The sequence below is a fragment of the Schistocerca cancellata genome, chromosome 11 (assembly GCF_023864275.1).
Source record: "Schistocerca cancellata isolate TAMUIC-IGC-003103 chromosome 11, iqSchCanc2.1, whole genome shotgun sequence".
NCBI classification, from domain to species: domain Eukaryota; kingdom Metazoa; phylum Arthropoda; class Insecta; order Orthoptera; family Acrididae; genus Schistocerca; species Schistocerca cancellata.
This window is the reverse complement of record NC_064636.1, coordinates 61,129,786-61,145,576: the sequence shown is the minus strand read 5'-3', so window position 1 is coordinate 61,145,576 and position 15,791 is coordinate 61,129,786. Positions and strand designations below refer to the sequence as shown.

General features: G+C 42.8%; 1 protein-coding gene across 3 annotated transcripts in view; it reads left to right on the top strand.

The window, feature by feature from the left end:
* Window positions 1-15,791, top strand: part of LOC126108811 (peroxisomal carnitine O-octanoyltransferase) — a 234,135-nt gene that overhangs the window by 34,364 nt on the left and 183,980 nt on the right. For all 3 annotated transcript variants that reach the window (XM_049914177.1, XM_049914175.1, XM_049914176.1), the window contains exon 4: window positions 9,082-9,210. In XM_049914177.1, the coding sequence (XP_049770134.1) occupies window positions 9,082-9,210 (129 nt within the window). The remainder of the gene's footprint in view (window positions 1-9,081; window positions 9,211-15,791) is intronic.

Sequence of the window (15,791 nt, the reverse complement as noted above, 5' to 3'; positions counted from 1 at the left end):
CCTGCAAAGCATGCCTTTGTAGTGCTACGTATATTCGACGGCAGAAGTTAGTTGTGGCAGCACCTACAAACATTTTTCAGAACTTCCGCTTACTTTGCACTTGATTCTAAGCCGCAGGGAGTTTTTTTTTTATTACAAAAGCTGGAAAAAAAGTGCGACTTAGATTTGAGTAAATACGGTAGATTGTCAGTCCAAGGGATCCAAATCTGGGGAATAGGGTGGGTATTCCAGCTCTTCGTAGAGCAAATCGCGGAGTCCCGGGTTTGATTCCTGGCCGGGTTGGGGATTTTGTCTCTGTCCAGGGTCTGGGTGTTTGTGGTGTCATCATCATCATCATCCATCATCATCATCAATCATCATCATCATCCATGACAGTGGCTAGATCGGATTGTGAAAAAATTGGACTGTGTAAAAATTGGGACCTTGTATGGGCCCTGATGACCACGCAGTTAACGACCCCACAAACCAATCATTATCATCACAGTTCAAATCCCTCAATTTCCCCCATTGTCATGGCAGGTTTGTGGTCAGGTGCATTGTCCTGAAGAAAGAATAATATTTTTCTTCTTCAAGCTGGGTCTGTTTTCACGAATGATTGCTTCCAGTTTCATCAGTAGTTGAGAGTAATATTCTGCAGCTATGGTTTTATCCTTTTCAGGATAGTGAACAATATTCCTTTGACATTCCAAAACACTGATGCCATGATCTTTACTGCCGGTGGCACCGTCCTTGCCTTCTTTGGAGCTGAAAAACCATCTTCTGTCCTCTCCAAAGATTGATATCTGGATTCAGGTGTGCGACTCCAGGTTTCGCTCACTGTCACATATCGACGCAAAAAATCACTTCTGTTTTCCTTACAATGCACCAGACAGTTTTTGGAAAGTGTTGTGTGAATGCGTTTGTTGTCAGCAGTGAGAACACGTGGCAGCCAACTTGTGTAAAGCTTTCTCATTTTGAACTCTTCGTGCAAGATGTGACCAACACATTCCCTCGATGTCCCTAGAGCGTTAGCAATTTCGTGCACCTTATACAGTGATCTTCCACAATCATATTGTGCACTTTGTCTATGATTACCAGTGTCCTTTCACTTTTTGGATGCCCTTGACGTGGATTATCTTGGATATTTTTATGGCCACATTTAAACTCGACCACCCATTTCTCCACAGTGAAAATTGAAGGTGAAGAGCCGCTGTACACATTTACTACCTGCAAATCAATTTCGGCTGATGTTTACAAAAAACTTAATCATTGCACGATTCTCAGTTTTTTTTCCATTTTCATTGCCTCGCATACCACAACTGCTTCAAATAATGACCTAGTCAACTGCTGCCAGAAATGACTTGCTGTACTAATATGTCTACCAACGTAAGGGGGGGGGGGTGGGGGGGGGGGGGGGGGAATCACACGAGTAGTGGTGCGATCTCTGGTTGAGGCCGACAACTTTTCAGACCACCTTCATATCTGATAATATTATCTACTCTATTTTACAGATATAAGATGCTATAGACTGTAGAATGCACCTTACTTTCTAAGCAGTATTTTTTAAATAGCATTTATCCACTTTCATTATTAGATTGCCAAGCCTGACTAAAAAAAATTCTTAGTTTATGAAACCAAACTGAGCTTTAAAATCCCCGAAAATCATGACCTACACTTCTTCCTGCTCTTTGTTTTCACTGTTGTCCTCTCGGTAAATAAGATGATCTTCACTGCCATTGAGAGATTTATTTGTGCCACACTTCTTGAAATATTAAAACAATAATGTCTTCCGTCACTCTAGACCACGACTGTTTTATCCTCACACGTTTGATTTTAGGTCATTTTAAAGTTCCCCTCAGTGTGAAATTATGTTGGGTTTCATCCATCATCCATTTGTTCCATTCCTCTCTCATACACACCAAAATGATTTATTTGTAGAGACATCAAGAGGTTGCAATTGTGAAGTAAGTCTTCCTGGAACAACAGCAAGCTCTGTATTTCCCTGTCTCAGTTTTTCTTTCACAGAATTTTTAAAATGAATACTAAACTGATCTAGCACAAGAAGACAACTCTTCTTCAGTAAAGCACCTTTTCTTCTCTCCCACACTCTGTTAATCCATGATTTCATACCAGCCTCATCCGTCCAAACCTTGTCATGTATGTGAACAACACCACCTGGTGCTCTTTCAGAAGATTTTGGCATTGCTTTGAGCTTGAAAATGATCATTGGAAAAAGATTAATACCATCATAGTAACTTGAAAGGACAACAGTGTAGTGCATTTTTTGATGTCCAATGAGTGCGCAATGCTACATTAGATTCCTACTTGTTGCCTCGTTCCCTCTTACTGAGGCGCACAGTAGTATAAAACTGTGACGTAGCAAGGGAGTTCAGTGCACAAATTTGCTGTTGTTGTGTAACACCGACAGGGCAACACTGACGAATTCTCATAATCGGATGGCTCCTAACAAAGCTGTTTCATTTATTTTTTTAAACTTACCAAACAAAAGTGTTGGTATGTTGATAGAGACACTAACAAACACACACAAAAAATTGAGGCTTTCGCAACCACCGGTTGCTTCATCAGGAAAGAGGGAAGGAGAGGAAAAGACGAAGGGATGTGGGTTTTAAGGGAGAGGGTAAGGAGTCATTCCAATCCCGGGAGCGGAAAGACTTACCTTGGGGGGAAAAAGGGACAGGCATACACGCGCGCACGCGTGCATGCGCGCGCGCGCGCGCACACACACACACACACATACACATACACACACACACACACACATACACACACACACACACACACACACACACACCGTATTTACTCGAATCTAAGGTGCACTCTTTTTCCGGTTTTCGTAAGCTAAAAAAACCACCTGCGGCTTAGAATCGAGTGCAAAGTAAGCGGAAGTTCCAAAAAATGTTGGTAGGTGCCGCCACAACTAACTTCTGCCGTCGAATATTTGTAGCGCTACACAGGCATGTTTTGCAGGCAGAATGATAAATACTGGCGCCAAAACCTCTGCGTCAGAAAAAAAAAAAAAAAAAAAAACGAGTTTCTTTTCTCCACCCCAAGTTTCGACCACTGTATTTTCACACATTATCCGACGAAGTACATTCAAATTCCGTATTGTTCATCTTCGAATGTAGCAGCATTTCAATGTACTACAAAAATCCGACTGGCAAGACTGTTCGGGATGTTTGTCAATATGGCCAACTCTACGTTCTGAATTTTTTCCTACCTGTGAGAAGAGATGGGTGCTAATAGGAACTTTTTGAATTGTGAATCACATGCAGTATTCTCTTCACCATAAGAATAATACGAATATAAACATTTTGCCATGTATTCTTTTGTGTTTGCTGCTGTCTCATTTAAATCCTGTCTGCCTAATAAACTACGAAACTAGAGTGAGACAACATCAAACGCGGGAGAATATACATATCGTGTCATGTTTATATTCCTATTATTCTTATGCCTAATAGTGATACAGTCAGAAATGAAGCACAGCAATTGACTAGATTTTTAAATCTAAGATGACTCTAATTTCTCTGCAGAATGTAATGTACTAAAGAGGCTTCTGCAAAGAAGTGGGAGGGGAAGACGTAGGGAGGGGGGGAAGCAGAAAAGGGCAAAAGACTAGTCCTATCCCTACCATGTCCCTGCGTACCCCCTACGCAGCACTACACCTACCCCTACACTATTACCCCTTTCCCTACTCTCCCCATGCCACCGCCTCACCCCCACCGGTCACTGCAGCAGATTGCAGCTCAGGTCAGATGTAGTCACAATCAGACCATTGCACCCAGGCAGTGGCCAGGTGCACGAGTTGTGTTTTCTATTTCAGAAAGAGGACGTTGTACAAAGACTTAGTATTTTAGCAGTTTCTTTCACTATGCCTGTCTGTAAATCAATGTCTCCTCTGTGTGATATGTAGCAATGTACACTTTCCATATTATTGTAATTCTACCCTACACTTTTCATTGCCTAATTCTGACAAAGAGCAGGTTTGTGAAGTTCCAACATAAGGTTTGTGAAGTTCCAACATACTGATCAAGAATAGGGCTAGCAACACTAGTACACTACTCGCCATTAAAATTGCTACACCAAGAAGAAATGCAGATGATAAATGCGTATTCATTGGACAAATATATTATACTAGAACTGACATGTGAGTACATTTTCACGCAATTGGGGTGCATAGAAATCAGTACCCAGAGCAACCACCTCTGGCCGTAATAACGGCCTTGATACGCCTGGGCATTGAATCAAACAGAGTTTGGATGGCGTGTACAGGTACAGCTGCCAATGAAGCTTCAACACGATACCACAGTTCATCAAGAGTAGTGACTGGCGTATTGTGACGAGCCAGTTGCTCAGCAACCAATTACCAGACATTCTCAGTTGGTGAGAGATCTGGAGAATGTGCTGGCCAGGGCAGCAGTCGAACATTTTCTGTATCCAGAAAGGCCCGTACAGGACCTGCAACATGCAGTCGTGCATTATCCTGCTGAAATGTAGGGTTTCGCAGGGATCGAATGAAGGGTAGAGCCACAGGTCGAAACACATCTGAAATGTAACGTCCACTGTTCAAAGTGCCGTCAGTGCGAACAAGAGGTGACTAAGACGTGTATCTGATGGCACCCCATACCATCACGCCGGGTGATACGCCAGTATGGCGATGACGAATACACGCTTCCAATGTGCGTTCACCGCGATGTCGCCAAACACGGATGCGACCATCATGATGCTGTAAACAGAACCTGGATTCATCCGAAAACATGACGTTTTGCCATTCAGGCACCCAGGTTCATCGTCGAGTACACCATCGCAGGCACTCCTGTCTGTGATGCAGCGTGAAAGGTAACCGCGACCACGGTCTCCGAGCTGATGGTCCGTGCTGCTGCAAACGTCGTCGAACTGATCGTGCAGATGGTTGTTGTCTTGCTAACGTCCCCATCTGTTGACTCGGGGATCAAGACGTGGCTGCACGATCTGTTTCAGCCATGCGGATAAGATGCCTGTCATCTTGACTGCTAGTGATACGAGGCCGTTGGGATCCAGCACTTCGTTCTGTATTACCCTCCTGAACCCACTGATTCCATATTCTGCTAACAGTCATTGGATCTCGACCAACGAGAGCAGCAATGTCACGATACGATAAACCGCAATCGCGATAGGCTTCAGTCCGACCTTTATCAAAGTCGGAAACGTGATGGTACGCATTTCTCCTCCTTACACGAGGCATCACAACAATGTTTCACCAGGCAACGCCGGTCAACTGCTGTTTGTGTGTGAGAAATCGGTTGGAAACGTTCCTCATGTCAGCACGTTGTAGGTGTCGCCACCGGTGCCAACCTTGTGTGAATGCTCTGAAAAGCTAATCATTTGCATATCACAGCATCTTCTTTCTTTCAGTTAAATTTTGCATCTGTACCACGTCATCTTCGTGGTGTAGCAATTTTAATGGCCAGTAGTGTATTATTATTTTTTTATTTTCTTCCAATATCTGTCATATATGAAGATGGCATCTGTTCTTTCGGACGTGTCCGAAATCTTCATATAGTCAAGGCTAACCGGCCATCGACCTCATCCTCCTGTGCTGGATGCACAAGCATTGCTGAACTCTTACGGGACTCGGTAAGACTGTCTGCCGTGAGTAATGAGTGTAATGGGCAGGGACACTATGAATGTAGTGTGTGGACATTAAGTTGGAAATGTGGCTCTCGTGGGGAGTGTGCAAGGGATAAATCCCTGCAGTCGCAATATCCTCTGTGCCCTCGGTGGCTCAGATGGATAGAGTATCTGCCATGTAAGCAGGAGATCCTAGATTCGAGTCCCAGTCGGGACAAAATTTTTTCAACTGCCCCGTTGATGTATATCGATGCCTGTCGACAGTTTAGGGTCTCAATTTAATTATCATTTCAATATCTGTCATAGTTGTGTAACAGTCACTTCTTTGTAGTGACTACTTTTGGATCATCAGGCCCATTTTCAAACCATGGCCTTCAAAAGATTTTGAGGGGTTAACACGGGTAAAAAGTACAAGTTACTTCCATAATTTAAATGTAAGTCATGTAAAGCAGTACAAAAATTAGCCATCTGTGCAATACATGTTTTTCATACCTTTAATCATGCGGTCCCACCAATGTGCATGTAACCAAATATTCATTATTCCTCACTAGTAAACATTACATAAATACAATTACATGTGCAGAATTTGATGTAATAAAGAAGCGGCCGCAAAGATTTTCAAACGGAGAAAACCGTAAACACGCACTATCAGAATGCGACAAACAATGCATGACACAGTGCAGTAATGCATTTTCAGCTTAAGAGTGATGCAAACACCTATAACAAAGAAAACGGCACTTATCAGATCAAAGCAAAATAAACAATCGATTCAAACCAGCCGAAGCACGTGAAAAAGGAGGGGTACCCGTATAAATACGGACGGAGTGCCTGACGCATAGCAATGGCTACCTGGTAAAGCTTAACTGCTAAGCTTACGACTCGAACCAAACTACTGTAGCTGTATCGTCATTCATTCGAGCTAAATTGTGTCTCATATTACAATCGACCAACTTTGATTCGATTTGCAGGTGCGGCCTAAAACTTTTCTTTCCCCTTGAATTTCGAGTCTCAAATTTCAGGTGCGGCTTAGATTCGGGAATTTTTTTTTTTTTTCCTTTATTTCGAGTATCATTTTTCAGGTGCGGCTTAGATTCGAGTGCGGCTTAGATTCGAGTAAATATGGTATGTAAATTTGTGTCTGTCTTTTCCGTTTTGGAATAAGGAATTGATCTGAAACCTTCAATATTTTAGCAGTCTTTTTCACTGTGCCTCTCTGTTACTCAGCACTTCCTCTATGCCCTCAGTAATAATATACCCATATTCCATATTATGGTAAGGAATGCATGCTGAAGCAAATAATTAAAATTTATACTGAGGCTGGGATTTGAACCCGGGTCTGCTGCTAACTTGGCAGATGCACTAACCATTGCGCACCCTGGCAATGTGACTAATACAGCTGCATGCACTACCCTAGTATATCTCCCTCCTTAATGCAAACTCCTACTCACATCTCAGCCCATCTTGATGTTCCCATTCTTAACTTGTATCAGTGTTGCAAAGGCTCTCAAACACTGAAATACTACCTTAGCATTGAACAAAATGGGGTTAATCCTCCCTGTACCTCAGTTGTAGGTGCTACATTAATATATGAAATTATACACTATGTGATCGAAAGTATCCGGACACCTGGCTGAAAATGACTTAAACATTCGTGGTGCCCTCCATTCGTAATGCTGGAATTCAGTATGGTGTTGGCCCAGCCTTAGCCTCGATGACAGCTTCTGCTCTCGTAGACATACGTTCGATCAGGTGCTGGAAGGTTTCTTGGGGAATGGCAGCCCATTCTTCACGGAGTGCTGCACTGAGGAGAGGTATTGATGTCGGTCGGTGAGGCCTGGCACGAAGTCAGCATTCCATAACATTCCAAAGGTGTTCTATAGGATTCAGGTCAGGACTCTGTGCAGGCCAGTCCATTACAGGGATGTTATTGTCGCCACAGGCCGGGCATTATGAACAAGTGCTCGATCGTGTTGAAAGATGCAGTCGCTGTACCCAAATTGCTCTTCAACAGTAGGAAGCAAGAAGGTGCTTAAAACATCAATGTAGGCCTGTGCTGTGATAGTGCCATGAAAAACAACAAGGGGTGCAAGCACCCTCCGTGAAAAACACCATCACACCATAACAGCACTGCCTCTGAATTTTACTGTTGGCACTACACACACTGGGAGATGATGTTCACCGGGCATTTGCCATACCCACACCCTGCCATTAGATCACCACATTGTGTACCGTGATTCGTTAGTCCACACAACATTTTTCCTCTGTTCAATCGTCCAATGTTTACACTCCTTGCACCAATCAAGGCATCGTTTGACATTTATTGGCATGATGTGTGGCTTATGAGCAGCCGCTCGACCATGAAATCCAAGTTGTCTCACCTCCGACCTAACTGTCATAGACTCGCAGTGGATCCTGATGAAGTTTGGAATTGCTGTGTTATAGTCTGGATAGATGTCTGCCTATTACACATTACGACCCTCTTCAACTGTCGGCGGTCTCTGTCAGTCAACAGACGAGGTCGGCCTGTATGCTTTTGTGCTGTACGTGTCCCTTCACATTTCCACTTCACTATCACATCGGAAACAGTGGACCTAGGGATGTTTAGGAGTGTGGAAATCTCGTGTAGAGTAGTATGACACAAGTGATACCCAATCACCTGACTTGAGTTCCGCGGAGCGCCCTATGCTGCTCCCTCATGACATCTAATGACTACTGAGGTCGCTGATATGGAATACCTGGCAGTAGATGGCATCACAGTGCACCTAATATGAAAAACATATGTTTTTGATCACGTAGTGTATATTGCAGAAACATATGACATCTTCACCTGCGCGATTACTCTGCAGTTCACGATTAAGTGCCCGTCAAACTACCGTAAAGCTATTTCTCTACCGCTCCACTCTCGAACAGCACACAGGAGAAATGAGCAGTTAAATCTTTCTCTTTGACCTCTGATTTATCTTATTTTGTCACGATGACCATTTCTCCCCATGTAGGTGAGCAGCTTTATCTTACAATAACGAATACAGGCTGAAGAGCACAAACTGGATTTTGTATTACGGAGGGACCCATGCTACCATAAACCATGCAGCTGCGTTAGCCGCAGTTCTAGGTTGGTGCAGTGGTTAGCACATCCACCTAGTGGGCAGAGGACCTGGGTTTGAATCCCAGCCTCGGTACAAATTTTAATTATTTGATGTGGATTATATTCATTATTGTAAGGTAAATCTGAGACTTTATGTCTCTGGAACACACAGTTTCATACAGTTAATACTTTCCAAATTCACTTATGTTGGTGGATTTCACCATTTGTGGCCAGTGGTGTTAGAATGATTCCCAGTGCACCTCTGGTCCACTTATATTCTTTCCTTGCTACAGTTTGCAGTGGTTGTAATGCTTTGTTTCATTGACATATAAGTATAATGTGTGTAAATACTATCGCCCAGAGTGATAACGAGTTGCATGTGTCAGCAGCTGGAGCAGTGGTGGGAGGAGGGGGCGTACCTGTCGAACCGGCAGCCGCTGCTGCCCTTCTGCAGCATGACGGGCTCGATGCCGCTCGCAGACCTCGGCTGGAAGCTGGGCGAGGGCCGCCAGCTCAAGGTGAGGCTACAACCCTACCACATTACCATTGTAATTTAGTATGTTTTTACCTAAATAACAGAAAACTCTTGTCTCTACGTTGTCATGTATACTATACCCCAACAGAACAAATAGTCCTGTCACAGGAAAAGTCATGTACTAGAGTCACTCAAAAAAAAAAAGCACACTATTTTTTTTTTAAATCTTATCTTTTATTCTACGTGTTTTTAAAGTTTTACAGTGTGTAGATACATCATTTAGGGACAATATATTCATTTCTCGACATAATTTACATCCCTCTCAAGTGCCTTACGCCATCTTGGAACCAGTGCCTGTGTACCTGCACAGTAAAATTCTGGGCCAACCTGTTGGAGCCACTGTTTGACAGTGTGCACAAGGGAGTCATCATCATCAAACCTTGTTCCATGAAGAGAGTCTTTCAGTTTCCCAAAGAGATGATAGTCACATGGAGCCAGGTCAGGACTGTAAGGCGGGTGTTTCAGTGTCGTCCATCCGAGTTTTGTGATCGTTTCCACGGTTTTTTGACTGACATGCAGCTGTGCATTGTCGTGCAACAGCAAAACATCCTGCTTTTGCCGATGTGGTCGAACACGACTCAGTCGAGCTCGAAGTTTCTTCAGTGTCGTCACATATGCAACAGAATTTATGGTGGTTCCACTTGGCACGATGCCCACAAGCAAGAGTCCTTCGGAATCGAAAACCACCGTACCCATAACTTTTCCAGCAGAAGGTGTGGTTTTTAATTTTTTTTTCTCAGGTGAATTTGCATGATGCCACTCCATTGATTGCTTCTTCGTCTCTGGTGAAAAATGATGGAACCATGTTTCATCACCTGTCACAATTCTTCAAAGAAATTCATCTCCACCATTCTCGTACTGTTCCAAAAGTTCGCTGCATACCGTTTTTCTTATTTCTTTGTGAGCCATTGTCAACATCCTGGGAACCCACCTGGCACAAACATTTTTTAACACCAGCACTTTCAGTATTCTGCAAACACTTTCTTCCCCTATCCCAATGTAGCATGACAATTCATTCACTGCGATGCGTCTGTCAGCAGTCACCAATTCGTTAACTCTCTGCACATTGTCTGGAGTGTGTGCAGTATGAGACCTGCCGCTGCAGAGACAATCCTCAATATTGCCGTGCCTGCTTTCGTCATGTAACCTGCTTGCCCACTGACTAACTGTACTGCGATCGACAACAGCATCTCCGTACACCTTTTTCAACCTCTTGTGGATGTTTCCCACTGTCTCGTTTTCACAGCACAGGAATTTTATGACAGCACGTGCTTCTGACGAACATCAAGTGTAGCAGCCATCATGAAGACGTGCTGTGATGGCACCACTCGCAGGAACAGGTTGAACTAAGTTTGAAAACAAGCGGGAAGGATGTATCCACACACTGTAAGACTTTCACACATGCAGAATGAAAACTGTATTTTTACAAAAATAGTGTGCATTTCTTTTGGAGTGACCCTCATATAACCGCCTTACAAAAATTTAGTTTAGTTTCCAAATAAAGTACTCTATGGGAGGGCAGTCCTGTTAGTAGAAAAAGCTAATCAATAGAGTTATCCTTTTTACAGGATTTGACTGTGTGTTGTGTCTAAAGGCAAAGTAAATCAGGCTATTCAATTCTTTTCCTAAGATCTTACCCAGCGGTTAGATACAAACACAGTATGAATGATATTATACTGAAGCTAGAACAGCTCAGTTCCAAGTTCATTTAGTGGTTTAAAACATATACAAATGGTTACCAGCCTATCCAGGCAATGAAACAGTGGAGTATTGGAAAAGCAGAAGTTTGAATTTTGCCTACTTTGTTGCTACTCTTTAAGCTGCTGCTTCAAATAAATATTACTCCAGGTAAACAATGTTGGACTACACAATTATACAATACATTTTTAAAAGCGAAAAAGCCCACTAAATAACTTCAAGGGAACTAAAAAAAATTTGGCGAGGGTGGAGGGGGAGGGGGCTTTAGAAAAGCTAACTTAAATCCTAAAATACTTAGATACTAAAGCTGATACTTTTTATACTGAATATTTCACTTCAAGAAAACCTTTTTCATACTGGAATTTACTTTCAGAAGCTATTACTGTTTGAACTAGTCCTGTATATTCATTTAAAAGATTCTAGTAATTTGGCTTCACTCTGAATTTTACATTAACAAACTTTTACTGTAACACTTCGCAATAGTTTAGAAACCACAAAAACAATTTAAACGGTGCCTCTTTATAGTAATGTGGCACTTCATAAGTCTAGGATACTCAGATTAATCAAACACCAGGAAGGAACCCTATGTAGACGTATGATTAGGATGAAATAACAGGGTGAGCCAATTTCTTTAAAGTTCAAGAATGATGTGACTACGAAGGCTTTCCCGGTGTAATAATTTATAATATTCTTCTCGGGTGTGTAGCCAAATCATAACGTCTTCATGACACAATATTTCCGCGGTCCAATTGGCCGCCATCTTCAGGTGAAAGTGCTGGTACACGATCTCGCCAGAACTGACTTCTCAGCGCAAGCGGTGGCCCCTATATAGGCCGCAGAAGGCCCACAATGCGTGCGCGAGAAGGTGCCGTAACTGCCCTCTAGCGCAAGTAAATATACCGCGCTGCCAGTGGTGGAAACAGGCGAAATAGAGATATCGCTATCAAAAATTAAAAATTTAAAACTTTTATTCCGACGATCGTAACACAGACTGTTGTTTTTTAATGTCCGATAACACCGGTTCCAAGTCTTAATTAAAAGATAACCCTTGTCTCTATTAATAAGATTATCAGATAAACGAATCTCTATGGATTCTTTTAAAACACAGTCCCAATAGCGAGATGCAGGTGCAACCATTTGTGTCTCGTCATACAGCATTCTGTGTCCCTCGGTGAGACAATAAAACCTCTTTCCTCATTACCTTAGCCAGCTTCATCCTGACCCACAACTTCTTCACTTTTGAAGGCCAGATATACCAACAATTAAAGGGAACAGCCATGGGTACCAGGATGGCCCCCTCGTACGCCAACCTATTCATGGGTCGCTTAGAGGAAGCCTTCTTGGTTACCCAGGCCTGCAAACCCAAAGTTTGGTGCAGATTTATTGATGACATCTTCATGATCTGGACTCACAGTGAAGAAGAACTCCAGAATTTCCTCTCCAACCTCAACTGCTTTGGTTCCATCAGATTCACTTGGTCCTACTCTAAATCCCATGCCACTTTCCTTGACGTTGACCTCCATCTGTCCAATGGCCAGCTTCACACGTCCGTCCACATCAAACCCACCAACAAGCAACAGTACCTCCATTATGACAGCTGCCACCCATTCCACATCAAACGGTCCCTTCCCTACAGCCTAGGTTTTCGTGGCAAACGAATCTGTTCCAGTCCGGAATCCCTAAACCATTACACCAACAACCTGAAAACAGCTTTCGCATCCCGCAACTACCCTCCCGACCTGGTACAGAAGCAAATAACCAGAGCCACTTCCTCATCCCCTCAAACCCAGAACCTCCCACAGAAGAATCCCAAAAGTGCCCCACTTGTGACAGGATACTTTCCGGGACTGAATCAGACTCTGAATGTGGCTCTCCAGCAGGGATACGACTTCCTCAAATCCTGCCCCGAAATGAGATCCATCCTTCACGAAATCCTCCCCACTCCACCAAGAGTGTCTTTCCGCCGTCCACCTAACCTTCGTAACCTCTTAGTTCATCCCTATGAAATCCCCAAACCACCTTCCCTACCATCTGGTTCCTACCCTTGCAACCGCCCCCGGTGTAAAACCTGTCCCATGCACCCTCCCACCACCACCTACTCCAGTCCTGTAACCCGGAAGGTGTACACGATCAAAGGCAGAGCCACGTGTGAAAGCACCCACGTGATTTAACAACTGACCTGCCTACACTGTGAAGCCTTCTATGTGGGAATGACCAGCAACAAACTGTCCATTCGCATGAACGGACACAGGCAGACAGTGTTTGTTGGTAATGAGGATCACCCTGTGGCTAAACGTGCCTTGGTGCACGGCCAGCACATCTTGGCACAGTGTTACACCGTCCGGGTTATCTGGATACTTCCCACTAACACCAACCTGTCAGAACTCCGGAGATGGGAACTTGCCCTTCAGTATATCCTCTCTTCTCATTATCTGCTAGGCCTCAACCTCCACTAATTTCAAGTTGCCGCCAATCATACCTCACCTGTCTTTCAACATCTTTGCCTCTTTACTTCCGCCTCGACTGACATCTCAGCTCAAACTCTTTGCCTTTACAAATGTCTGCTTGTGTCTGTGTATGTGCGGATGGATATGTGTGTGTGTGTGTGAGTGTATACCTGTCCTTTCTTCCCCCTGAGGTAAGTCTTTCCGCTCCCGGGTTTGGAATGACTCCTTACCCTCTCCCTTAAAACCCACATCCTTTAGTCTTTCCCTCTCCTTCCCTCTTTCCTGATGGAGCAACTGTTGGTTGCGAAAGCTTGAATTTTGTGTGTATGTTTGTGTTTGTTTGTGTGTCTATCGACCTGCAAGCGCTTTTGTTTGGTAAGTCTCAAAATCTTTGTTTTTAGATATATAGTACTTTACATACCTTACTCACATACCATGCAAAGAACTTCAAACTCCAGTATAGTACACTTTATACCTACTGAAAATATAGTATCAATGTGTGAAAATTTTAAAGCAAAAAAAAAACAATTGTAAATGAACCATAAACAAATAATGTTATAAGGCGAGCACCGGTGCTCATCACTTCTCTCGTCAATACGTGTTTTGTTGTGGGCTGTCTTTCATAGTAACTCGTAGATCGAGGATATTTTTCCTGGTGCTATGCCTCTTTACTCACATTATTTCATTTTTTATGTGTAGTAATGGTAACGCCATCAGCCTTAAATCTTTTATTTGTACACAACCAGTTTTGGTAGTACAGTATGCCATCTCCAGGCCGCTGTATCACTCTACGTGATCGCGTCGATCTCAGAAATTGACGCCATCGTTTTTTAGAAGATCCACAAAACATCAGCATCTGCAAAATATCTTATTGTTTGTGGTGTAGATGTGTTGCTACCTTGTGCACCACAGGCAATAATATGTTCTGCAGATGCCATTATGTGTGGATCCTCTACAAAAAGTATGGTAGCGATGCCCGAGGTCAACACGATCGACCAGAGTCGTACATAGTGTGTGTCCCTCGTTTTCTGCTAAACAACTTGACCAATTTCATACAGACTTGGTACATATATCACTAACTGACAAGCAAAAGTCACTGTGGGGTTAGAACCATTTACTCATCACAGATCAAGAGATATGACATCATAAAATACTGAGATGCGTGAAGAAATGCCACATCATGCATAACGTTCAAACGTGTTATTTCTGTGCTAGTAACTTTACTTGCAAAAAATTTTGTGTACCATATTTACTCGAATCTAAGCCACACTTGAATCTAAGCCACACCTGAAAAATGAGACTCGAAATCAAGGAAAAAAAAATTTCCCGAATCTAAGCCGCACCTGAAATTTGAGACTCGAAATTCAAGGGGAGAGAAAAGTTTAAGACCGCACCTCCAAATCGAAAAAAAGTTGGTCCATTCCAACATGAGTCACAATTTAGGTCGAATGGATGAAGATACAGCTACAGTAGTTTGGTTTGAGTCGTAAGCTTAACACTTGAGCTTTACCAAGTAGCCATTGCTATGTGTCAGGTGCTCCATTCGTATTTATATGGGTACCCTTCCTTTTTCAGGTGCTTCGTCTGGTTTGATTCGATTGCTTATTTTGCTTTGATCTGATAAGTGCCGATCTCTTTGTTATAGGTGTTTACGTCACTAACCTGAAAATGCATTACTGTACTGTGTCGTGTTTACGGCCTGTCGCCACTCGCGGCATGGCTTGCTTCTGTACGCTCTTCTGCCGCTTACTATAAAAACAAAAGAAAGAAATTATCTCATAAGCGAAACAGTGGCAAGAGACTGTTATTTGTTGTTACTTACACTGCTGCTCCCTTTGATAATGATCAACAAGAACCAAATAATAGACTGCGTATGATAGATGATGTTCTGAACGAGTGTTCAGCAAAAATTTTTTCTCTGTTTGAAAATCTTTGCAGACACCTCTTAAGTACAGATTCAAAATAACTATTTGCTATTGTTTATGTACTCAAGTCAGTAGAATTTGCTAGTATTTGCATTTCAAATGCAGAACTGTGTAGTTTGTATTACAGCTCAAGTTTTTGTCCACATTTAGTCCTAGTAAATTTACCCTGTTAACTTCGTCCATAAGTTGATCATTATGTTGTACTTTAAGTTCCACTCATTTCAAATGTTTGGTTTTGAGATGTACTATACGGCTTTTTGCAATGTTCAGTTTCAAACCTATGGAACTGGAACTAGTTTTCTAGGGTATCTGGTATGTTTACAGTAGAGTTCAGAACTTTTTCTGCATTGTGATTTTCATTTATAACTGAAGTATCATCTGCAAACAGAGCTGGTGGGGAATTTATATTTATGGTTGAGTAATTTATGTAGAATAGGAACAGTATTGGCCTCAAGATGGAGCCTTGAGGCACACCTTGTAATACTGTACTCCAT